Source organism: Lissotriton vulgaris, chromosome 5, assembly GCF_964263255.1.
Source record: "Lissotriton vulgaris chromosome 5, aLisVul1.2, whole genome shotgun sequence".
NCBI classification, from domain to species: domain Eukaryota; kingdom Metazoa; phylum Chordata; class Amphibia; order Caudata; family Salamandridae; genus Lissotriton; species Lissotriton vulgaris.
The window spans coordinates 1,936,094,775-1,936,120,599 of NC_141693.1; the positions used below are offsets into that span (position 1 = coordinate 1,936,094,775).

Here is a 25,825-nt window from a genome sequence, read left to right on the forward strand (position 1 = left end):
GGCTTAGGATTCGGTGGTCGCTTGCTCTGAGGCAACGGCAGCTGCCTTGGCGTTTTCTTCGCCCCCCGTATTAGTTGTAGGGATCTCGGAGCTTTCCCTCGAGAATACGTTGTCCGCCCGGCTTAGTTAGTTATTTCGTGGTAGTTTCGTGTCTCTCTTTCCCCGGTCGGGTGATTTTTCGTCCCTGTTCCTCCCCCTTTGCCTCCGCCCTTCTTCTGCGTTAAAAAAGAACGATGGCTGCCCCCTTGGGTTTGAGTCGGTGGTTTCGCATTTCGCTCCGCAGCGGTAGCAGGGGTCTCGGATATCTCTCTCGCCTCGTCCGTATTTGCGCTGGTTCAGGGGCGGAGGATGCAAGGTTGTGCGGTTGATTTCCTTCTTAGACTCGCGCCTCAGGGTTTTGATCTTCTTTTTGTTTATTATGGTTTTTTTCCCTTGTCCACCGCCCCTTGTTAGTCTGCTAAGATGGCTGCCTCCGTATTGGGCGGTTTCGCTTTCGCTTGCCCCGGTGCAGCGGCAGAGGTCTCGGAGGGCGTCAATCGTTTCTAGCAGGTAAACTATCGTCACGGAGGGGGGTCTGATGCGCCAGGGAGTGCGGGCACTGACCTTGTTGTACTAGGTTCACGCAAAGTCCTCGATCTTCTCTTTCTTAGGGCTTTGTAGTCAGGGGGTCTTATCTAGCCGCCGCCATCTTGCCGTCTTGGCTCTTTCGGTTACGTTGCTTCTAGCTTTCTTTTTTTTACGTCTGGCTGAACTAATTTCTGCTCTGGCCACCTCATTCAGAGCTGCTCGGGTTCCGATTGAACCTGCGTCGATTGTTTCTTAGTTTAGCCTTATTACTATGAAAATAATTGCGCGACAAGGCCTGCCCTCGTGCCAGATAAGAGCACAAAAAATCAAGCCTGCCGCCTCGATGGGTCCCCCTGTACCACTCTGGCCCCAGCTCTCTGCCGGCGCATTATTTGCTCTCTAACTGACAGAACATGGAAGACTTTCACTAGGTACCATTGTTCACAGCATGCACAAGATCACACCGCGCCTGCTTCAAATGTCAAACAAATTTTCTGCAACATTTTGAGCCGCGTCACAGACCGGGCTTTGCAAATTACTTTCTTCAGCAGGTGAGGGCAGACTTGCCATGAAATGCCATCTTTAATTGCTGTTGCTGGTATACATGAAGTGTGTGAATAAGCAAAATTGCGCTCTAGGTGCACAGCCCTTTTCAAACGAACGTTTTTATCTTGTATACTGCGAACAATTGTTGCTAATACTGTAGGTGCTCCTGAGGTGACGTCTTCCGACCAGTGGCGTCTCTCAACATTAATGTAAAACGTGCTGCTAATGAGCCATTAGCTGCATCTCTCCAGGGCACACTAGGATCTCCTCTGGGTAAAAAGGATTCCACTCAATTTTTCATTTAAATGTTCAATTATTTTTTTATTCATTTCATGAATTCATCTTGATTCGACTTCTTTTATTTCATAAACCAACTTGTGTTTCCAAATAACATCATTGCTATCCAATCCTACTATGCATTTCGGGCCTGAGAAGCCCTTCCTCAGGGAGTGGCACTAAGAATTCAAAAGCATCACAAAGAGGACAATCATGTGAGTATTTTTTCGCACTGGTAGCACTTCGCGTTTTTCACCTTCACCTGAACACATAACACGTACATCTTTTTGCATGTAGCACGATATGCCATGTTATTTATCGTTATTTTTGATGATGCACAACAATCTGATCGTTTATTCATATGCTTTTGAATTCTTAGTGCCACTCCCTGAGGAAGGGCTTCTCAGGTTCGAAATGCATAGGAGGATTGGATAGCAATGATGTTAATTGGAAACACAAGTTGATTTATGAAATAAGAGAAGTTGAATCAAGATGAATTCATGAAATGAATAAAAAACAATTGAACATTTAAATGAAAAATTGAGTGGAATCCTTTTTACCCAGAGGAGATCCTAGTGTGCCCTGGAGGGATGCCGCTAATGGCTCATTAGCAGCACGTTTTACATTAATACCTGAAGTGTGAACATGGCAAGAAGAACAAGCATTTGCAATGCAACAGTCTCGCCTTTAGGATCTTAAAAGTATTTAGCCATGCAGCACATCATCCTGGGTGTTATATTAGTGTAGCAGGGAGGACATTCCCTCAGTAGAAGGGACCCCTATAGTGGACTGGTAGGTCGCTGACACGCATACCCCTCCCTTTTGTTCCCCAAACCAGGACAATTCATGTTACGACTCGGCGACCAGCTGGCCTGACGAGTTCGCTGAGGAAGGTGAAGGCTCCTTTAACTGGGAGTCTGTTCAGGACGAAGCCACGCCCAGGACTGACGTCTTTACCACCGGATTGGTGAAAACCGAGGAAGTGGAGAGGATGGCATGTGACGTCACCGGAGCGAAGACGGAGGAGTGCGAGCAGGACGGGAAGCAGAGAGAAGTATCGGAGGACCGAGGAGACGCGGACCGAAGAACTGAGGCGAGAGGAACAGAAGAGACGCAGCTGGTAACCCGGACAGAGGAAAAGGAAAAGCCAGGAGGCCACCAACATCGCGAGCCGCCCAGCCACACTCACCGGGGAGTGTGGCTCCACCAGGTACAACAGCGCGTTACTGGGTGGTTTGGGAAGCGGGACGATACCGCATAATAGCCTGCCGTCGTGCCCCTGCCTCGTTTAAATGGTCTGATGTCCTAGACTAAAACCGTCACTAAGCACTCGACGGATTTAGGTGCATGGGACACGGTGATCCCTTCACACCCCGGGCACCCTATGGGAATTCATTATTAAAGGTCCATTCCTAATGTTAGACCTCATTTTTATTTTCCCGCATGTACTTCGGTGGAGCAACTGAGGAAGCGCAGTACCGTGACACAGAGAGAAGTAATCCCCACACGAAGACCGGAGGAGGAAGCATCAACCCGGCTATACTAGCTAGAGAAAGAACTTCCCAAAGGAAGAAAAAGACCTTTATCAAAATAAAGCCCTATATACCACGCTCCAGTCTCCGTGCCCCTCATTCTTTCCCTCCACCCCCGCAACAATTAGCTTTTCTCATTTAGCCTTACACAACTACTACAACCTGATGAAAAGAGCATTTGTTCTCAGTGGGGCGCCAAAGGGGTTAAGATAACGGTTAGTCCCAAACAATAAAGTTTTACAAAAACTAACATGGATTGACAAAGCTTATGCATTGACAAAGTCAAAAGGCTGGCAGCATAAGTCGGATGAGCTAGCTTTGCAAATGCTTCTGTTGCTTTGTCAGGGACGTGGAGCAGCAGAGGAATGTGGAGGTAAAGAACAGTGTGGTATGAAACAACCTGATCATGAGCAATAGCTAGATTGAAACAGAAGCATGTTCTGTACCTGAGAAAGACACGAGCCGAACTTGAAATAGGATCTGTGAAACAAATATGATCTGCGAAATTTGTTATGGTTTGAGATCGTGGTAAACTTCACTGGAATGTCAAGGTTGAACAAGCACTGGCAACGACATTAGGTCTGGTGTTAACTTTAAAAGAATGTTGTATTGCAATGTGAAGCATTACAAGTTGACAGCATGGAAATGGATATGTATTTGTGTGGATGCAAAGAATCGTAGAAGAATATCAGTAAGGGTTAAAAGGTCGGGTGCCAAACCTGAATATCCATCTACTATCCATGCTGATGCCAGAGAAAACCACCATAAATTATTTCATTATCGAAGACTTGTTAATATACGTAGTCATGTGTGTGCCCCTGAAAGCTGAATTCCAGGCAGCTGGATAAATAAACAAAATGATTACAGCTGTGCGGAGGGCAAGCAATTTTTTGTGGAAGCACATGACTTCTGTTCAATGAAAACATGTACTTTTTGCTCGCAAGATGTGAGCAGAGCCAAACCCTCCTCTCCTGGACATTCTTTTTCACATAATTGTTTGGCGATAGCTGCGCTAACAAGCCAGGCCAGGCCATAATTTGTATTTCTTTTTTAAAGAGAGCTTACGGAAAAGGTGGTATTTTAGTAGTAAAAGAACCAAGTGTTAAAATCCCAATATTATTGGTTGTCTACTAGATTGTGAAACTTTCTATTTGGCTCTAGTGATATTAAGAGACATTCTGACCAGGGCAAAGAAGCCTGTACACCAACTAAATGCATGGTCCCTGATTCTGCTAGGTCAAAAAGAAACTAAGAGACCCTCAGCTGGAATCAATCATTCCATTTCACCAGGCCTGACCCCCCTTTCAACGTCTTTATATTTGAAATCGAAGCACAGAGCAACCGGAGCGCATTTGCAGGCGGCAGCCATCAAACTAAAGTAATGGCTGCACTTTCTCGAAGGCAGCAGCCCCCGAGTTCTGCTAAACGAGGAGGGATACAGGAATCTTTTCTTACTGTCCTGAAAGAGCTTTTGAAAACCATAAACACTCCATCTAAGTCATCTAAATGCATGAGAGGCTTGAACTCCAAGCCATACGAGAAATTGCACAGTTTAAATAATGTCTGAACTGGGGTGGCAGAGTGGGCTAAAGAACGGTGATGGATTAAACCCAGATCTTTTGACTGGGTGTGAGTGTTTGATTGATTCAGATGCTCCGTCCATCACCACCCCCTTTTGTACCGCTTTTGGCCGCCATTAGTGTGGCAGGGTATGCTCAGACGTGAGTCCCTTGCTCACTTTGCCACTGGATTCAAGCAAGCCGGGCTGAAGACGGCTGCAATGCTAGAAACCGGTCCTCGTAAGCTTGTTTCCGGTCCAGGGAAGACATGGCTTGGCAGTTCGGTCTGGACTGTTCCCATGGGGCACAGGGTCAGACTGATTTGCATATAGCCATGTCTGAACTGGGGTGGCAGAGTGGGCTAAAGAACGGGGATGGATTAAACCCAGATCTTTTGACTGGGTGTGAGTGTTTGATTGATTCAGATACTCCGTCCATCACCACCCCCCTTTGTACCGCAGTTTAAATAATGTTCTAAGCTGTAAACGCTTTTACATTTTGCACAGTGGGGTTATGAAACCCATTCTACAAACTTCAGAATTAAAACTTGCACTGGTAGCTCTGTACAGTACAGCACCCCTAGCATTCTGAAATCTAAGCAGATTGTTATGAGTGACGCCGCAGAGGTAAGAGGTAGAAGCACAGGCACTGCCATAGAGACCGGCACAGTAAGAGGGAGAAGCATAGGCACTGCCATAGCCAGTGTGAGAAGCTGGCACTGACGAGCAGAGAAGGCACTGGCAAAAGAAACAAGTGTGAGAAGCTGGCACTGGTGATCAGCGTGAGGGACAGCACCTGGCAGTTGTGGGCAGTTTGAGCAGCTGGCACTGCGTGGCGGTGTGCGGAACAGACACAGAGAGCCGCTGTCACTGTTGAGCAACCAGGATGAGGAACTGGCGCTGGGGGCCAGTTTTAAAAGCGATCAACAGTAATAAGACCCAGAAAAGAACTTTTAAAAAGTTGCCACTTAAGCATAATACGTCTGGCAATTTTGATTCCCACTATTCACGACAAACCCTTTGTTCGCTCAAAGCTCCCTCGCCCCCCCCCACCCCCCCTGCCCATGCTTTCTATAAGCGCCTCATTATCTGAGCACCCGGAGCCCCAGGGCCCTCGCTGGGCAGAACACAATTACTGGAATTACCCACTGTGGGGCTACTAAAATCACCTAAGCATCACCTGTGCTCGAGGGAATAGACGCCTTCTCTCCAGTCCAGGCCCCCAAACTGTTAAACCTTGCAGCAGGAGTCGCCTACTTTTATTTGGGTGGGGCTCTGGTCGCTCTGTGTAGCTGTTGTTCCCAGATGCTGACTGACAGCGTCACTCACAAAAGTCACAACACTGCGACTGAGCGCGCAACCATAACAAGCTATAACGGGCGGGAGGTGTTGTTGGGGAAAGACAGGAGAAAATGTATTGACCTGGAAGCAGTGCCATGGAGTTGCTGTAAAGCCTTGAATACATAAACAGCTATGCTTACATATTTACAATACCGTCACACAGTACATGGATGCGCGGGAAGACAAAATTAGGGGGTCTGTTGATTTTAGACGGCGTAGCAACATGGGAAGTTTTGTTTTGTAGGAATGTGGGATATGCGGCTCGGGGAGGGTAAGGAGCCACGAGAAGCAAACACTGCTCAGGTGATGGAGCAAGGTTTCGCACGTAACGAGACTTGCTCGGATTCAATCCTCTTGGAATAACATATAGCTTATTAATAAACATGTTTCGTATTACTAATAATACACCACACAACATGGCTAGCATCTAGGGGAAGCTTGTCAATGTGCTTTTTACTAACAGTAACTTGAGTGACCTAATATGGCCGCAATGTGGGAACTTTTCTGCGCATGCGTCTGTCACACTCAAGTGACATGACGTTCTCTCTGCTTTAGTGGGAAATCTTTGCTTCTGCGCACTAGAAATAAATATGGCTGCTTTATGTTTCACATGCTAACGCTTGCACTGCTGCTTGTACTAAACCCTGTTCGTTCTGCCTAATCACTACTGCTATAGTTAAAATAAAGTAAAGGGAATAGAGAAGAGATAAGTGGTATACAGTGCATTCATTTATTCTTTGTTCTAAAACTGTTTCTCTTTGACTTTGCTACTAGCTCGTATTTGGGCCAGATGTTACCTCTCTGTACTCCATTTTAAAGAACTGCACCTGCGCAGAAGAACCCAAGAGTTCTCAAGTCATGGCAGTGAACAGGTGCCAGCAATAGACTTGCCTGTGAAACTCATGAGACCTTCACCCTTCGACCTCTCAAAAGGAAGCTCGGATGTACCGAAAATGTATACATTGTATTTGTTATTGAAACATCCATTGTCGGGTGGAATAAAAGTACATGGGAAAATAAAATAACGGGAGGGAACATTAATTTGAATATTTGAATGAAATTATCTCATAAATGGTATGGTGTGATGACCTCTCCTCGCTTTTGACCAATCAAATTGAGAGAACATATGGACTAGCAACATTGGGGCGCGGTACATTGCCCTGGAAAATGGTATATCTAAGGTAGGCTTAGCTAGTTAATTTTTCAGACTTGTCCGAATAGCTGACCTGTCACTGACCCAACGCACTCAATAGGCGATCGAGAGCAGAGGTGCGGGGGGAGCACTCTGCCAGAAGAATAGATAACTCAATCGGAGTTCTGAGGGAAAGGTGTTCGATAACCTAATCGGGGTCCGACTGTTAGCTGCAGAGAGGGTGTGACGCTGGTGTTGCACTTTAGCTGTGGGTGTCGGTCCTCACCTGCGGTGGTCCTGTCTTGATCAAATTTGGTCCGTACTTGTCCTGATTCTGGTTTGCACCTGTCCTATCCTGTTGGCACCTGAACTATCACCGGTCCTGTTCTTTATCCCAGCCCGTGGCCAGGGTTGGTCTTCACACCCTTCTAGGTAAATATTCTGTGTGGGTATGTCATTGTACTTACCCCTCCTATGTTTCAACGCTTAAAGAAAGTCTCGTAATATTTTCACATCATCTTGCTTTGATTATTTTCTTGTTAATTGAACAAGCTTTAATTGAATTGGTATGGACTCTGACATTTAAGAATTTACATAGATGAAGTGTTTAAACCTTTCCAGAGTCTGTGGTTATTTTATGAATGCAAATGTTTATTTACTGCCTATTATGCTAACTCCCTTGATCCCTTAGGACTCTAGGTACCGGTGACTAGGATTGGTAAGTCAATGGTATAGGTCCTAAAAGGTTAAATAAAATCCTGATTTAGCGAAGGGTTACCTGTTCAAAGTGTGTATGTTTTTATGGGCCCAGGTGAGTATGGTAAAACGAGCAGGTGAACGTGCGCACTATCACAGGCCAACGTGTGCTTTTAGCAGGCTGGCTTTATTAAAAGAAGCTGTACAGGATAAGCCCTGTCCATTGGTCACACTGTATAAGAATGTAAGTAGAAGGGCCAAAATGTAAACGGCAGTGTACACCTAGGGCAGGCAGGCTGAAGATGAAATTGTGCATACCATATGAAGCATAAGGCAGGCTGACCTAAGCAGTATTAAACCAGCCAGAAGCGGTCAATGTTTCAAATTCATAAATACACCGGATACTGTGTTCAGTAGGTGAAGCAGCCGGCGATGGGTAGGGAGCATATGGATTAGACCACGGAGTGCAATGCACACATGAATAAGTATATGGATTTGGATAGCTGAACGGGGCAGTGTCAACAAATAAGTTAAACTAAGAACGGTGAGTACTCCCGGCCTCTGTCCTGTACCCTTGACCAACCTTGTGCTCCACTCCTCCGCTTCCAGAGCGTTCTATACGAGTCGTCAGGGAACAATCTATGCAGCCCCCTGAAACTGAAAAACAAAAGTTCACCAGTGCCGCGGACTTCACAATACTACTCTACTAGAAGACAAGATAGGGGCTTGGGTGAGCAGATTCTGAGAGGAGGGATTACACACCGTCTGGGGGAAGGCACAGTGTGATTTATAAGAATAACATAGCCCCACCAATATGTGCTACGAAGCCGGAGATAAAGATACTCACCACCTTGGACATCTTCCCCCTTTGACGACACCGCCCCTTGCCCAGGTCACAGATGATAGAGATCCACAATGGACTATAGTGCCCGCTGGAGGTTTGTCTGTTGAATACGTTGACACGGCGGCCATTTCTGAATGCAGAGTAGACTTATCCTCACAAAAAAGCAATTTTTTAGTAGTGTTCGTAACAAAGATTAAATTTTGAATTATCCGCTTGCACTTACTGAAAAACAAGTTTGAATAAGAAATAGCACTACTCGGATTACAGCGTCCTAATGTGTAGTGATTTGAGGCTCACAATATTAGTATATGCGAGGAACTATATGACGGTGCTTAGAGTGCACAAGTAAACACACTCCTCACCTGGGCAGACAATATTATATTTGAATGTTATCTTCTGGCCATATGTTTTCTGCACATAATATAACAAGGCAAAGGCTGCGGCCCCATAGTGGCACGAGCACGACCGGGAGTGCATGGAAGGGAGCGGGCCGCCAAGAAGTCACGAACCCTGGGAGGGAAGGAGAGAGCAGCTGCAAGTAGCTCCGCACAGCTGCGCGCAGCACAGCGCGCACACGCTCATTTTAATGTTATTTTCTGGCTTAATGTTCAGTGATATAACAAGGCAAAGGCTGCCGCCCCGAAGTGGCACAAGCACGACCAGGAGTGCATGGAAGGGGCCGGGCCACCAAGAAGTCACGGACTGTGGGAAGGAGGGGGAGAGACTGGAAGAAAGTAGTCTTGCAGTAAAGGGGCTGATAGCCATGGAAGGATGCAAATGATGACTGAGGCGGGACTAACAAGCCTCAAACCAGTCGGACGATAGCATTTAAGAGAAAAGCGAATGGGCAGAGAGTAGGCGGAGCTTCCACGAAGCTTCCACACTACAGTGTATACTGCATGCCTCGCAAAGAGATGGCAGAACATTCGTGCTGCATCACTAGCCGAGACCTAAAAATGTAACCGAGGCCATAGGATCCTCAACGTAATTAATTTTTTTTACTACCTGTGTATAAAAAGCTACACACGGGGCGCCTCGCTGTGGCAGTGATTTTGTGTAAAAAAGTGAAGGTAAACTTCGCATTTTCACTAAAACGTTATGCCTTTTCAGTTGATTGGTCTTATATTAATAGGTATGGGTACTAGCACACAGGTTCGAGCAGACTCACTAACAGACATGCAGATACTCACCCACTCACAGGTACACACACTCACTTAATGCTGTTCCTACGTAGAGCGTTTTAGGCACTAGTACCTTCGTGATTGGGCCTGCAGCGTTTGTTAGCTGAGGTGCGGCCTTGGTTCAGAATAGAGTCTCACTGCACAGTGACGCCTTCCTCGTACTGTCTTCCCTGTGCCTTATTTCCCCATCTCACGTCTTGTCATTTCTTCTTATATCTATGCCCCCCAACACACTTTTTTTTTACTTTAATAAGCGCTGCGCCGTCTTCACGGACACTGTGCTATGCAAAATAATAGGTGTTGTTTTGGTATTGTAAATAACAATGCCTTTTAATTTTTTTAAAGGCATTGCCATTTACAATATCAATAGCTCAAAATGATGTCATTGCGAGACCTATTGCATTGTAAATGTTTGTTCACCATTACGGTGGATGAATAGGTCACAAAACATGTTTTCCTTTCCAGGGCAGTTATACATCTCTGCAAGTGTTTCGAAAACAAAAATATTTTCAGATTGTGAACAGATGTCCTTCCCTTTTCCTTAGGTTTATTTATACATGCATTCTCTTACGCTTGTGAGATACAGTCCTTTACTAAATGATTAACAAAGAAGCTCAAACACAGACGGGTGTAGTATACTTTTGTACTTACTACCATTCCTAAGTTATTGTAGAGTTTATCTGTTTGTATCTTTTCCTTGAGTGACTTTACAACTTGTACATTTGCAATTTTTCCTGTTGATATCTCCTATCTAACTCATTTTTATTAATTTATTCATTTAATGCGATATTATATAGCGCAAACTTTACCCGAAGGTGTCAGAGCGCTTTACATAAGAACCAGTTGCAAAACATAAGAATTTAGGATTACATGCGTTACATACAAGATACAAACAGAAAAAAATTGCAAATGTACAAGATGTAAAGTCACACAAGGAAGAGATACAAACAGAAAGAAAAATTGCAAATGTACAAATAGTAAAGTCACTCAAGGAAGATATACAAATGGATATACTCTAAGAGTCACATAGGAATGGTAGAGAGTACAAAGGTCTACTGCATATACTAGTGTAATCCAAAGTCCATATGTATCGCAACTGGTTCTTTTGTAAAGCGCTCTGACACCTTCGGGTAATGTTCGCGCTATATGAAATCGAAATAAATAAAATAAATTAAATAAATAAAAAACAGATCGACTCCAGCCAGTTAAAGTGAGGTTTGACAAGCGCTGCGTGCTTACGTCCCCGTTTCGGAGCCAATCGAGAAAATCCAATTTCTTTGTCCGCCTCCATTAGTGCCAATAAAGTTCGCTAACCCTAAACATGCTGCACACTCCACTGAACGCAGCAATGGACAGCGAGGGCGAGGCCTGGCACGCAAAACGAATTTCCGGGTGGGAGAAAGGACCAGGCGTGAAACGCACGAACTGTAAGACGTCATCGGCAAGGGACGGAGAAACAACGGAGCGGGCAGCAGAGTCTGGATACTGGGAGGAAAGATGGAGAGCTTGGAGTCAGAGGTGCGAGGGAAGGGATATGAATAACTATGTAATAGAGGGAAATGTCAAGATGGGCTGAGGTTTGGGCGGCTGGTGAAACAAGGGAGGGGGCTGTTTTGAGGTGCGATAGAAATGTGTGACGAGAAAAGTAGGGATGAAGGAGAGAATTAAGTCTGAAGGTGCTGGGGACGTAGGCATTAAAGATGCACAGTAAGAGAGGTGGTATGTTTGGACTGTGGCATGGGGGAGCGAAAGTTAGTAAGGTTTTTGATGCTTTCTTCCAGGGAACAAGTATGTTTTTTAAGAGGGTGAGACAAATTGAGGAAAAAGAAGTTTGAATTGTAAATGTAGAAGGCTGTATGGGTAGAAGCAGCGGAGGGTGGGCGTAGTAGGAGGCAAGAATATTATCATTGAAGAGCACAGGTAAGATTAGTGTTGTCAACTTAACCATTATCACCCCACGGGAGACATTTGCTCTCCGAAACATCAGAAGACGTTTCTTGCACAGTGGGGGTTGGAGGGGGGTGGCGGGGGCACTAGGAGTTGCCTAGAGCATTTTTGGGGTTTTTATTCTGTAGATCAGACCATCTTAAAGGATATATTTTAGTTGGCTATTGAGCTTATTAAGTGTGAACATTATTCATTCTGTATTTGAGTTCCAATTGCATTACCATCTCTGGAGAAAACCTTGACTGCTCGCTAGTGCCACTTCTGTTTACAAGATAGTGTGAAAAAAATTCCTGTACATAGTCAAAGACCGGCATAAAGCCAACGAGTGATAGTAATAGCTTTAAAGATGTGAGCCTTCCTCTCTTCGCTAAAGTGGAGCAGCGTTGGGACTGTTTTTATGGATACAGATATATTGTTCCAAATCCTGGGTGCATAGATGGAAAAAGTCCTGCTGCCTTGTATTTTCTTTTTTTTTACACTGCTTTGTCTGCAGGGTGTTGGTATCCTGGCTGCAGGTGTGCTGAGAATCACCAAAGATGGTGAGTTTGCAAGAAAAGCAGGGGCGATGGTCTTGATGGCTTTGTAAACAGCTGGTTTTGAAAAAGGTGCGAACAAGCAGGGAGAGCCAATGAAGTTCCATCATGAAAGGGTTAATGTGATTATATTTTTTCAGGCTCTGGAAGAGACATGCTTTAAGGGGTACTATTGTGGAGTTTGGGAGGCATGAAACAGGGTGTTGCGACCTTCCAGTTACATGAGTACAAGGGCATGAATAGGACTTATGTAGTTGCTTTCTGGAAGACATAGTTTCACTTTCATTCAAAGAGAGAGGCGGTGCCTGCCCGTCTTTGTGCTTTTGGTAATGTGTTCAGTGAGGGTGAGATTGGTGTCTAGGGTGAATCCAAGTGACTTGGCATTTGGTGAAAGTTGGGGTTGGAAGCTGTCCGAAGTTGTCCCGGTGCTTGTTATTGAGCCAAGTTCATACTGTTATTTTTTGTCATTATTGGCAAAAAACAGGTATTCTGTCTTGGTTGGGTTGAGCTTTAGGTAGGTGCTAGACATCCAGGTGTGGATGATGTTCAGGCAGAGTTTTAGGTGGATGTCTGAAGCTTAGAAGACTTTCATGTAGAGTTGTATATAGTTGGCATGTTGGTGAATTTTGATGCTATTATTTATGAATAGAGTACCAATCCGCTCCATGTAGAGGTTGGAGATGACAGGAGACAGATCCCACAGTTCCGGAAGCTCTGCAGGTGGTACAGATCTTTGGAGACCTGGAGGTGCCCATGTGAACAAACTGGTGACAGTTGGAAAGGCAGGAGGAGAACCAGTAATGGATGGAACTACACAATGAATCCCACTCAACACTCTAGGTTGCTTGTGACAGTGGGATGATCAAATGTTTCGAAAGCACCTGAGAGGTATAGCAATATCAAAAAACAGGGTCATGTTCAACTGTGGTAAAGAGGGCCTCATCGAAGACGTGAAAAGGTGCGTTCTCTATGTTGTAGTATGCTCTGAAGTGTAGGTGAGTGATGGGCCTGCAGTTGACAACTTCATCAGGGTTTAGTGTAGGTCTCTTTAGGAGCTGGGGGTCTGGACTGTCTCGAGAGCAAGATGTTTTTAGTAAGGGAGGCGTTGATAGAGCTCAATACCAAAAAAGTCAGAGAAATTACCAACCATATGTCCCCCACAGTTAAGTATGTAGAGACCTAAAAGATATTGTAATATGATTTACTCTAAATCAACTAGAGGAGTACCACTGTCCTCATGGGTTGAATTAAGGAGAATGGGCACGAAAGCCTCACCTTCATCACTGTAACATGCTTCATCTTAGGCAATCCCATTCCATCTTTTTTGGATGATACCACCAAGATGGTCTCAGGCAAGATTTAAGAAGTCTATTTTTAATCTAACTGGGATCCAGATAAAATGTCAAGACTGCCATGGTATGAACCTGAAAAATAGCTCTTTATTTAATGGGTACACCGGGCAGATAAAAAAACATTTTTCGGGTGAAAATAAATATGTAACCATCCTCCTTTCTACCAACATGTTTGACCCCTGTCTATAGCCCAAATGGGTCATGGGCCTTCGTCAGGGTAACTGGGATCCCATGTGTGTCAAGTTACTAACAGGACCTTTGCTCAAGGTGGGAAGGTCCTGTCCAATACCAGCCTACTTTCTAGGGTGTGGGGCTCCACTGAACTCAACAGAGGGGTCACACATTCATCAAGGCGGTTGACCTGTGTTTACACCTATTTCTTCAAAGATATCATCCAATAAGGGGTTTTAGAACAGTCATACCCCTATATCAATCAATCAATCATAGGCATTTGTAGAGCGCACTACTTACCCGGAGGGTCTCAAGGCGCTGGGGGGGGGGGGGGGGGGGTGCTGCTCGAACAGCCAGGTCTTGAGCTTCTTCCTGAAGGCGAGGTGGTCTTGGGTCAGGCGCAGGTTGGTCGGGAGGGAGTTCCATGTCTTGGCGGCCAGGTAGGAGAAGGACCTTCCTCCTGTCGTCGCTCTTCGGATGCGGGGGACGGCGGCGAGGGCGTGCTTGGCTGATCGGAGGTGTCGTTTGGGAGCGTAGAAGTTGATGCGGTTGTTGAGGTAGCTCGGGCCTTGGTCGTGAAGGGCTTTGTGAGCGTGGGTGAGGAGACGGAAGGTGATTCTCTTGTTGACCGGGAGCCAGTGCAGGTCTCTCAGGTGTTTGGAGATGTGGCTGTGTCGTGGGACGTCGAGGATGAGTCTGGCTGAGGCGTTCTGGATCCGCTGGAGTCTCTTCTGGAGCTTGGCGGTGGTTCCGGCGTAGAGGGCGTTGCCGTAGTCCAGTCGGCTGGTGATGAGGGCCTGGGTGACCGTCTTCCTGGTCTCGGTGGGGATCCACCGGAAGATCTTCCGTAGCATGCGCAGGATGTTGAAGCACGACGAGGAGATGGCGTTGACTTGCCTGGTCATGGAGAGGGAGGAGTCCAGGATGAAGCCCAGGTTGCGTGCGTGGTCTGTCGGTTTGGGTGCGGTGCCCAGGGCGGGGGGCCACCAGGAGTCGTCCCAGGCGGAGGGCGAGGATCCCAGGATGAGGACTTCCGTCTTGTCCGAGTTCAGCTTTAGGCGGCTGGTCGACATCCACTCGGCTACCTCTTTCATACCTTCGTGAAGGTTGGCTCTGGCGGCGGCGGGGTCGTTGGTCAGGGAGAGGATCAGCTGGGTGTCGTCGGCGTAGGAGATGATGTTAAGGTTGTGTTGGCGTGCGATGGCAGCGAGGGGGCTCATGTAGACGTTGAAGAGGGTCGGGCTCAGCGAGGAACCTTGGGGTACGCCGCAGATGAGTTCGGTGGACTCTGATTTGTACGGTGGTAGGCGGACTCTCTGTGTCCTACCGTCGAGGAAGGAGACGATCCATTCTAGTGCCTTCTCCTGGATTCCGACGTTGCTGAGGCGCTGCACTAGGGTGCGGTGGCAGACGGTGTCGAAGGCCGCGGAGAGGTCAAGGAGGATGAGGGCCGCTGTTTCTCCATTGTCCATCAGGGCTCGAATGTCATCGGTGGCAGCGATGAGGGCGGTCTCGGTGCTGTGGTTGGCCCGGAAGCCCGACTGCGAGGGGTCTAGGGATCCATTCGTCTCGAGGAAGGCGGCCAGCTGCTTGTTGACGGTCTTCTCGATGACTTTGGCCGGAAAGGGGAGCAGCGAGATGGGACGGTAATTCTTGAGTTCGGTGGGGTCCGTTGTTGGTTTCTTGAGTAGCGCGCTGAGTTCGGCATGCTTCCAGCTCTCTGGGAAAGTGGCGGTGGTGAAGGAGGTGTTGATGATGTCCCGTAGGTGGGGTGCGATGACATCGTCGGCTTTGTTGAAGATGTGGTGAGGGCAGGGGTCGGTCGGCGATCCGGAGTGGATGGAGTTCATCATGCGGACGGTGTCTTCGGTGCTGATGTGGGTCCAGGCGCGGAGGGTGGTGGTGGGGGGCGTTGGTTCGGTCGTGGCGTTCGTCGGTTGGGTGCTGAAGCTGTCGTGTATGTCCGCGATCTTGTTGTGGAAGTAGGAGGCGAGGGAGTTGCAGAGTTCTTGCGATGGGGTGATGTCGTTGTTTCCGGCGTTGGGGTTGGAGAGCTCTTTCACGATGTTGAAGAGTTCCTTGCTGTTGTGTGCGTTGTTGTCTAGCCGGTCCTTGAAGGCAGTTTTCTTGGTGGCGCGGAGCAGCTGGTGGTGTTTCCGGGTGGCAAGCTTGAGGGTGGCCATGTTGTCCGGTGTTGGTTCTCTTCTCCAGGCTTTCTCGAGGGCTCGGCAGTTCTTCTTGGAGCTCTTGAGTTCGTCGGTGAACCATGGGGCCTTCTTGCTGCCGGGTCGGCTGGGCGGGGTCCTCAGTGGGGCGAGTTCGTCCGCGCAGTTGCTGATCCACTTCGAGAGGTTGACGGCGGCCTGGCTGGGGTTCGCTGAGCTGGCGGGAGGGTGCTGGCTCAGGGAAGCGGCGAGCTGGTCGGCAGTGATCTTGTTCCAGCTTCTTCGGGCAACCTGTTGCTGGTGGTGGTGTGTCGTCGTTCTTCTGAAGGTGAAGTGGACGCAGCTGTGGTCCGTCCAGTGGAGTCCTGTGGCGTGGCTGAAGGCGATGTCTTTGCTGGATGAGAAGACGGCGTCGAGTGTGTGTCCGGCGAGGTGGGTGGGGGTGGACACCAGCTGCTTGAGTCCGAGGTTGGCGAGGTTGTCGAGCAGGATGTTGGTGTTGCGGTCGTTGTTGTTCTCCAGGTGGAAGTTGATGTCTCCCAGGAGGATGTAGTCAGCGGAGGGGAGGGCATGCGGGCTGATGAAGTCGGCGATGTCCTCGCTGAAGTGTGTGCGTGGTCCCGGGGGACTATAGTTGAGGTAGTGCAAATTCTACTACTATCTCTCTTGGGTTATACAAAGCAAATGTGAAAAAGCGTAATCGGAGAGAGCTCTGATGAAGGACAAGGGTAAGGTATCATCTTCATAAGAAGTGGCTTTGTGGGAGTTTAGTATGTTTGTGAGATCTGCAAGAGATAGGTTTTTGATGGCTTACCATTGTAGGATTATTCTTGGAGTGGTGGGCATAGGAGATAATGCAGGGTTGATGTTGTCGATATGCTGTCAGATCTTCTGTATTTCTTCAGTAAGGAAGAGGTTGATGGCATTGCATTTTCTGTGGTGTGAGTAATAGGTAAGTCTAACAGGGGATTGATGCAGTTCTCGAGTGTCATGAAAAGGGTTCTGCTTCTATTGGTGGACTCATTGATGGTGTTGGTATATGACTTTGCTTTGGCTAATGTAATGAGGTGTCTGTGTGTTACATAGATGTACATCCATATCATAAGGTCACCTGGAGTTCTGTTTTTTTCCCATTTTCTTTCCTGACTGTGGATGGATTGTTTACTGTCAGAAAGGTCTTTAGAGTACAAGAGCGGTGAAGGCTTTGTCTTGCACTTTCATTCTTTGATTGGGGAGTGGATATTCACATAGTTATCCCCAAACGTTTTGAATGTGTTTAGAAGGATGTTGGTGTTGTATGTGGAGTTGACAAGGTGATGGATGAGTTCATGAATTAGGTTGTCTTATGAGAGGCCTTTGAAGCTTCTGAAGTTTTGTATTGTATTATTCTGTATTGACATTGGTTTGTACACCGGACTCAGCAGGGATATATGGACTTAAGAGTAATCAGTCCAGGCTAGAGTTACAAGTGTTTTGCATTGGCTTGTTGGTGATGTGGAGAAGGCAAGGGAGAGAATGTGACCTTTGGAGTGTTTTGAATGCGTGACCTGTTGTAGCACATTGTGTGTTGATGAGGTTGAAGAGAGTCTCTCGTTTGTTTTGGGTTCATGTTGTTTGGGAGGCTGCAGTCACCCAATCTGCTAGATGAGGTGGTGACTATATCTGAGAATTTATCAAGCCAGCCTTTGTTCTGCCTGGGAGGCCTGTAGATGTGTTGGAAGGTGATGGTCTGAGTTACAAAGAGTGTGTAATGGCAATATAGCGGCTCCTTGGAATTGTGTTGCTTGCTTAGCATGCAGGACCAGGAGGACTTATGGATGGAAGTGTGACATTCTCCCTTCTTATGTGTGCGGTCCACACTATGGATTCTTTAGCCTCTAGGAAGATAGACATCTAGGATGGAGGGTTGACCGTGCTTCTATGATGAAGAGGGCATGAAGCTTGTGATATGTGTTGAGGTCTGTGATATATGGTGTGTGGAGTACTGCAGGGCAAGCTTTAATGAGCGTGAGTTAGAATGCAAAATTTCCTAGCTAACGTGCAGGAAAGTTTCAATTCTGTTAAGGAGGCGGAGGCGAGGATTAGGCTTATTCTTTCTTGCTTTATTTCCTCCAGCAGCCTTTCCAAAGGTTCCAACATCATAAAACAAACCTCATTTTCCATGAACACAGGGAAAATTAAACATAGAAAATGTCTGATCATCATCCTCCAATCACATGTCAGGACGCCTCTTATCCTCCTCTGCAAGCGCTCTATCTTCCTCTTTCTTCCTGCGAGCCCTCACGGCAGTCTTCTACTCTATTCCTGCTTGCCCGTATCCGAACCTACGGCAAAGGGACAATTTGTCACATCGGTAACACAAACCCGTGGACAAATTCACAATAAGTCACTCTTGTCATCAGAGGAAACCATCAAAACAGCTCACGAAATAATCAACTATCATAAATAGATTACTCACCATACCAACGAAGAATTCTGGGAGGGGCCGAATGAACATCGGGTGGGCTAATCCTCGCCTCCGCCTCCTTAATAGAATTGAAACTTTCCTGCACGTTAGCTAGGAAATTTTGCATTCTATGTCAGGGGCGAAGGCTTCTGATTGGGCTAGTTTAAAGCTTGCCTGACACCCTGTGGGCGTATATCTACTGTGGCGACCTCATAGGCCTAAAGCGCTCTGACCACACACAACTTCGGGACATCAGGAAAGGCCGGATAAGATGCCAAACGAGAATTGCACTTAGTGCGTCTAGAAATGTGAAAAGTCACCCCTTCTGGGGTGAAAACCCAACCTGTGAGATCTAATGCTCTTACATCCGAGACTCTCCGACAAGAAATCAAACATAACAACATCGCGAGTTTTGCCAACATTTGTTTTCTGGACAAATACTTATTAGAAGGCCACAATCGAAACAGGTTCAGAACCTTATTCACATTCCATAGGACCGAGTAGCGGGGCTCTGGAGGGACCGACAACCTGATGCCTCTCAACAACTTACATACCAAGGGATGCTCGCCAACTGGGTGATTATCCACTGGCACATGACCTGCTGAAATGGCGGACCGAAAGGTATTAATCGACCTATAGGCCAAGCCATCCTTTGCCAGCGAGGCTAGGAAATTAAGGATGTGGACAACGTCCGCCCCCAACGGATCCACCTGTCGTCGCAGACACCAACGGCCCCAGCGGGACCAAGCTGATCTGTACCTCTTATTGGTGCTGTCCGGCCAGGACTTCTCGAGTAACGTAGCAGCCTCGCGAGAAAGGCCTGGGACTTGCCAGCGTCGCCTGTAACACTCCAGGCCATCAGGCGCAGGCTGCCCATGGCTAGAAGATGGTGAGGATTCCCTTGAGAGTCCCTGAGGAGATTGTGACTGAGGGGTAGAGGGATTGGAAAATCCCAGGAAAGTTCCATCAAAACCGGAAACCAGGCTTGCGACCTCCATATCGGGGTGATCACCACCAGGTCCAACTGCTGCCTCCTCACTTGCGTGGACAACTTCATGATCATTGCAAAGGGGGAAAACGCATACCCCCGCTCCTCGCTCCAATCCTGGAGGAAGGCATCCACTGCCAGGGCCCCTGGATCTGGACGCCAAATGTACTACCGCTCCAACTGGGCGTCCAGTCTCGAAGCAAAGAGATCCACTGAGAACGGACCCCACCGGCTCTGAATCGCCCTGAAGACTCCCGGGTGAAGTTGCCACAAACTGGTGTCTTTCCAGTGGCGCGAGCACCAGTCCGCCACCTGATTGGGCGCTCCCGGTCAGTGCTCTGCTGACAGGGATATCTGGTTGGACAGACAATATTCCCAGAGGTCGCGCGCGAGATTGGACAAAGCTTGAGGACGAGTCCCCCCCGAGATGGTTGATATAGCGCACCGCCGCCACATTGTCCATCTTGAGGAGAACACAACTCTGGACCACATCCTTCGTCCAGCATTTCACCACGAACGAGCCTGCCATCAGCTCCAGGCAATTGATATGAAGAGCCTTTTCTGAAGACGACCATCTTCCGCCTGTAGACACATCGCTACAGCGAGCTCCCCAGCCCGACCCGCTGGCGTCGGATTCTATGATCAGGTCTGGCTTGGAGCCGAATATTGCACGACCGTTCCAAGCCTACATGTGATCGATCCACCATCGCAGCTCTGTCCGGGCCTCGTCCGTGAGGGGGACGACTTGCGAATAGGTAAGACCTTTCCTCAAATGGAAGGCCTTGAGACTTTGAAGGGCTCTGTAGTGCAAAGGCCCCGGGAATATCCCCTGGATCGAGGACGATAATAGGCCGACCACCCTGGCCAGGTGGTGCAATTGAATTGTGGGCCTCGCAAGAGTCCGCCTCAGCTCGTGTCGGATCTTGGACAATTTCCTCGAGGGCAAGGATAGGCTGGCCTCCACGGAGTTGATCAGAAACCCCAGAAACTGCATGCTCTGCGCCAGTCAGAGATCGGCTTTGGCCTCGTTGATGACAAACCCCAGTGACTCCAACAGGGACACCGCCGTCTGTAACTGGTCCATCAATCTGCAAGGACTCTGACACATGAGTAGTACGTTGTCTAAATAGATTATCAACTGAATACCCTCCGACCGGAGACGCTCCACCACCGGCTTCATCATTTTGGTGAAGCACCACGGAGCGGAGGACAGCCAAGCAAGGCAGGGAGGTGAACTCGAAAGTCTGAGAGCCCCATTGAAACTGGAGGAAACACCTGTGTGGAGCAAAGACCGGGATGGTCAGATAAGCATCCTTCAGGTCCAGGCGAACCATCCAGTCCCCCTCCAGAAGATCGCGCAGGAGGTGAATGCCCTCCATCTTGAAATGGCTTTAAATGAGCCATCCATTGAACTCCTTGAGATTTATCACTGGTCGGTACCCCCATCCTGCTTTCCACCAGGAAAATATTGCTGAGGAACCCCCTAGGGTGTAGGACCGAGCGAGTAATTGCTCCCTTCCGTAGCAGTTCTGAGATTTTTTGGTCTATTAGGACTGTCTGATCCCTGGTAAAAACTATAGGTCTGGGCCGACGGAGTACTCTATTTGAAACCCACAGACGGTTTGTAAAACCCAAGCGTCGGAGGTAAGCAAAGACCAGTTGTGAAGAAAACACTGTAGTCTGCCCCCCAACCGCACACCAGTCGCCCACTGAACTCTTACCTCTTTGATTATTGTATCCGCCGTCTCCTCTGCCGCCTCGTCGACGGGGATACCCTCTGGTCTGGTAGAAATTCCTGAATTTGTCGGGGTGCTGATACTGTCCTCTGTGGGACTCGCCAGGCTTGGTGGAGGCTCTATTGTAGGGACGGCCAGCCGAGCGCCCCCTGCCACGACTGGCTGCACCAAAAACACGGGGGGTAAATATGCGCTTGATCGACGACTGGGCTTTGTCCAGAGAATTAAATGTATTCACAAACTTTCCAAGTTCCTTTACGAAGGGGTCTCCAAAGAGATTCCCCTCCGCAACCTGGCCCGCCTCTGAGGTGGCCAGTTCCCCCAATTTGGGATCAATCTTGATCAGAATAGACTGACGTCTCTCAGTAGAGATCGCCATGTTAGCATTGCCTAGAAAAATGATGGCCCTCTGTGCCCAACCTGACAATATGTCCGGGTCAATCAATGAACCTGAGGCCTTTAGCATCTTCAGCCATATCTAATATTTTCGCCAATGGCCCAGCAGCATCTAACAACTTATCTTGACACGCTCGCCATGAGCGGTCAATACCCTTTTTCAGGTCCCTCACAAACTTGGTCAAGAAGGTGGACATTTTAGCATCTAACTCAGGGGTTACCGCCACCTTGCCCTCCAAGGTAGGGCGTGGGCACTCCGCCCGCAGGCAACCATGAACTTCCTGGTCAAGGGGCTTACGCAGTCTAGCCACCATATACGCCGCTACCTTAGGGGCCCAAACCCATTGGGAGGAGCGCGGGTGCAGCAGCTCATCCGGACTGAGCATGTCCGCGCTCAGATCTGCAGAAGTGGACTGACTGGGTTGAGAGGGGCGCCACGAGCGCTCCGGTTCCCCATCTCCATCTCCGTCCGAAGTCTGGGGAGTCTTATCTGGATCATGGGTAGCGGCGTCATCAGTAGCTCCAGGGGGTCCAGCCTGACTCCTCCGGTTTACTGAGGGGTTCTGCGTTCTTGGCATCTAGAAACTCCCGCTTTTGTCTCGCGAAAGCGTCTGAGTCCACCCCAGCATCCCCAGAACGCTTCCGCTTGGGCTCCACTGTAGTAGTGGCGGTAGGCTGGCCTGGAGGTAGGGGAGGTGTATGCCCCGACTGAGCTTCCCTCTGAGTGAGGGGTTGACACTGTGCCTGTAGTAACTCTATTTTCTTCTCCAAAGGCTCAACCACCCTAGTCACCGCCTTCCAAATGGACGAATCCATAACCTGACAGAAGTGATCATCGACCGGGAGGTACATGATCTCTTCCTCCTCTTCATAGTAATCATCCTGCTCCATTGTGAACCAATAGCAGGTAAGTACTCTTGTGTCAATAAAAGGGGAATCAAGGCAGGGCACAACTTTTCTTATACCAGCCCCCCGTGAGAGGCACCTGCACACAACACCGGGACCAGCACCCTCTTTCTATTCTGAGGGGGGAAAGGGCTCTAATCCTGCCTGGGCCGGTCCCTTCCTTAAGCTGCAATTGTCTTACCCCCTGCGCGGCGGGTGTTCAGGCTCCAGGCAGGGGCTCTGCAACACTAGAAAAGCCCAGCGCGTCAATCAGTCGATCTCGTGATCGAAAAATGCACGTCTTCCCCCGTGGCGCGCGAGTCCCTCTGAACTGCTTGATGCCGTTAGGCGGAATCAAACGACTCACCACTGCCTGGGGGTAAGCTCCGCAGAGCCAAGACACGAGGGCACGCGGTCCCCTAGCGGTGGGGGCCCGCACCGCGCACAGAGCCGCCCGTCAAAGAAGGAGACCGCGAAAGGAACGGAAAGCCGTTCCCGCGGTAAACACCGTCTACACACTCTGAAAGCGGCTCCGTACCATGCCGCCTGTATCGCTAGCACAATTAGACCACACAGAACATTACATGTCTGTCAGAACATCGATTTAAAGAAAAAATAAACATAAGACACTCATCTGAATGCTGCTGGAGCAGTGAAGAAAGAGGAAGATGGAGCGCCTGCAGAGGAGGATATGAGGCGTCCTGACATGTGATTGGAGGATGGTGATCGGACATTTTCTATGATCAATTTTCCCTGTGTTCATGGGAAATTATGTTTGTTTTATGATGTTGGAACCTTTGGAAAGGCTGCTGGAGGAAATAAAGCTAGAAAGAATAAGCCTAATCAGAAGCCTCCGCCCCTGACATAGAATCTGAGTTCTGTAGTTTGAGGGTGTGTGGGAGTTAGTAGGACGTTAATGCTATGTTAATGTCGTCTAGATCTGGACGTAGCTGTAGGGATTGCCAGTGTGGTGTGCTGGGTGAGAAACATGATTTTATAAGGTTATGATTTCTGCCTTCGTGGCCTTATTATGCCCAAACAGGCGATACCCGGTCTGTGTTCGCCCTTTGCTAGTGATGTCCAAGCAATAGGACTCCCTGAAGAGTTGATTGAAGTAGGGAGAAATCAGGAAGTGATGTCGCTGGTGGATGATAGATAATTCAGTGATGCGTTTCTGGCCATGCCTCAACACTCCCCTCCTCTCTGCCTGTCGATTTCCCCACCATTTCTTTCAGCCTTGCCACACACCCCACTCCCCATTTATTTCATCATGGCCATGTATCTCCCTTTCGTTCAGCTTGGCCACTACCTATCCTTTCTTTTTAGTAGGTCACAAACTTCCTTTCTGTCTGCCAGGTCACATAATCTTTTTCTTCTTGTTCTTCATAGTCTCCATTTGTTGTGCCTAGCTCCACATTGTTTCGTTTTGGCTTGCCTGGGTACCATGCTTTCCTTCTGCCTAAACACTGCACACCTCTCCTTCGCCACACAAGCCCTTTACTTCTCCTTGACCCTTCTTCTTTCTTCAAGGAAGCCATGCCTGTCAGACCCTTGTCCCTCTCCTTCCTTCCATCCCTGGTACTTTTACCCCTCCTTTGAATCATTCTTTTTTTTAGCTCTATAACTCTCCATCTTACCTTCACTATTTCTCGAATCTCCCATTCCTTCTATCTCTCGACTCATTGCTTCACTCTCTTACTATTCACCCATCCTTTTATCACTCACGATTCACCTATCGTTTGCTCTTGCTATTACTTTTACTCTTTCAATTTGCCATTTCCCTTTCTTGATCTCTCGACTGGTCTCTTGTGTTTCTCGAGCCTCCCGCTGCTTGGTCTTGTGACTCTCTTTTCCTATGGCTCAGTCTTACGACTTGCTCCATTTAACCCATCCTGCCCCTATGTTTCGTGGCCCATCTGCCTTTCCCTCACGACTCGCCTCTCATGCCCCTTGGTCTCATGACTTGCCCCTCAGTCTCGCCAGTCTGCCATTTCCACCATATGGTCTCAACACTCTGCTCTTTCGGCCTTGTGATCTCACCACTCTAACCTTCCTGTCATATGGGCTTGCCACTCTGCCCTTTCTGTTTCCGGTCTCAGTGCTCAGCCCTTCCTGCCAGTTAGTCTTGCTACTTTGCTTCATCCACTTGCTTGGTCCTGCCACTCTGCCTCTTACTTCTTGCTTGGCCTTGCCACTCTGCCCCCACCCCTCGCTTGGTCCTGCAACTCTGCCCCATCGCCTTACTCAGAGTGCCACCCCCCACCCCCCTCACTGGGTACCCCATCTCCACCCCACCCCCTCGTTTGGTCTCATGTTTCTGCTCCACCCCCTCATTGTGTCTTGTGATTCTGCCCCTTTTTACTTCATTCTCACACCTGCCCATCATTGGCTCCCGCCCACTTCTCTTTCTTTTTCTCACCACCGCTCCCCGCTGTCTCTTTCTTATTGATTGCATGCATTGATGTGGATTTTAATACTGCATTTCTGCATTTTTTTCTCAGGGGGATCCTCCAATAGAGGCAGTAACAGTGGCCATACTAGAGTCAGACTTTAGTGTCCCATCAGACGGCACAGGTGAGTATTGGGGACTCCCAGCAGGTTTCTTGTTCTCTCTTTGATCTCATAGGAAAAATCTACACGTACTGATAGACCTTAAACCAGGCGTTCAGCACATTCTTCACTCAACATAATGCTTGCAGTAATCTTGACTTGCCATGCTCTTCTCTTATGCACTCCATTGTTTTCTCTGTTACATCTTGCCTCATCTAACTTCACCCTGGGTGGCTTGTGACAACTATAATCTCCATATTAAGCTCTGCCTTAAATGTTTGTATTAACTTGGACAGTGGCAAGAGCTGCATAGTATGTTTGGAGCCAGGATATTCTTTTTTTCTTTTTTTTAAAAAAATTTTTGAAAACCTTTATTTGTGCAATCATGAAAGTACAAATACGGACCCACAACCCTCTGGCCGGCCACGAATACTGTTTAAGCACCAGTGCATGCAATACGGCGACGCAATAGCATACCAACATCAATAAGCGAGCATTCAGCAGTTACACTGTAAATCACGTGCTACCACGCCTCCGGAGCATTGAAGGTTAATTTTAAAAGTTTTCCGTAGCAACTATTAAAGTCCAACTGTTCATTTTAATTGAAAAAAAGAAACTATAAACTAAGAAAGCAGGGTCCATGTAGGCGTGATATAACAGTAGCGACAGAGTCACACATAGCCCAGCAACCCAGATGTCAAATCCCCCCAGGCGGCATGGCGGCCCATAAAGTGTGCGACAAGGTATCAGAGTCAACATCCTAACAACTGTCTACCGCCACCCTCCCACCAGCAACACCGACACGGACCCAAGGTTGAAAAGAAAAGAGGAAATAAATAAAGAAGAAAAACAAGGCACCATAGGAACAGAAAAAGAACTAAAAACCCATCCCCCAACCCCCACCCTACACGCATGCAGAGGCTATGGCCTACCCCCCCCCCCCCCCAGCAGTGTGTCTGTCGCCCAATAAACCCGAAATATAG

General features: G+C 48.2%; 1 protein-coding gene across 4 annotated transcripts in view; it reads left to right on the forward strand.

The window, feature by feature from the left end:
* Positions 1–11,072: 11,072 nt before the first annotated feature.
* The window catches only part of EHMT2 (euchromatic histone lysine methyltransferase 2), a 231,504-nt gene continuing 216,751 nt past the window's right edge, over positions 11,073–25,825 (forward strand). For all 4 annotated transcript variants that reach the window (XM_086924581.1, XM_086924583.1, XM_086924582.1 and 1 more), the window contains exons 1-2: positions 11,073–11,191; positions 24,794–24,866. In XM_086924581.1, the coding sequence (XP_086780707.1) occupies positions 11,171–11,191; positions 24,794–24,866 (94 nt within the window). In that variant the 5' untranslated portion in view covers positions 11,073–11,170. The remainder of the gene's footprint in view (positions 11,192–24,793; positions 24,867–25,825) is intronic.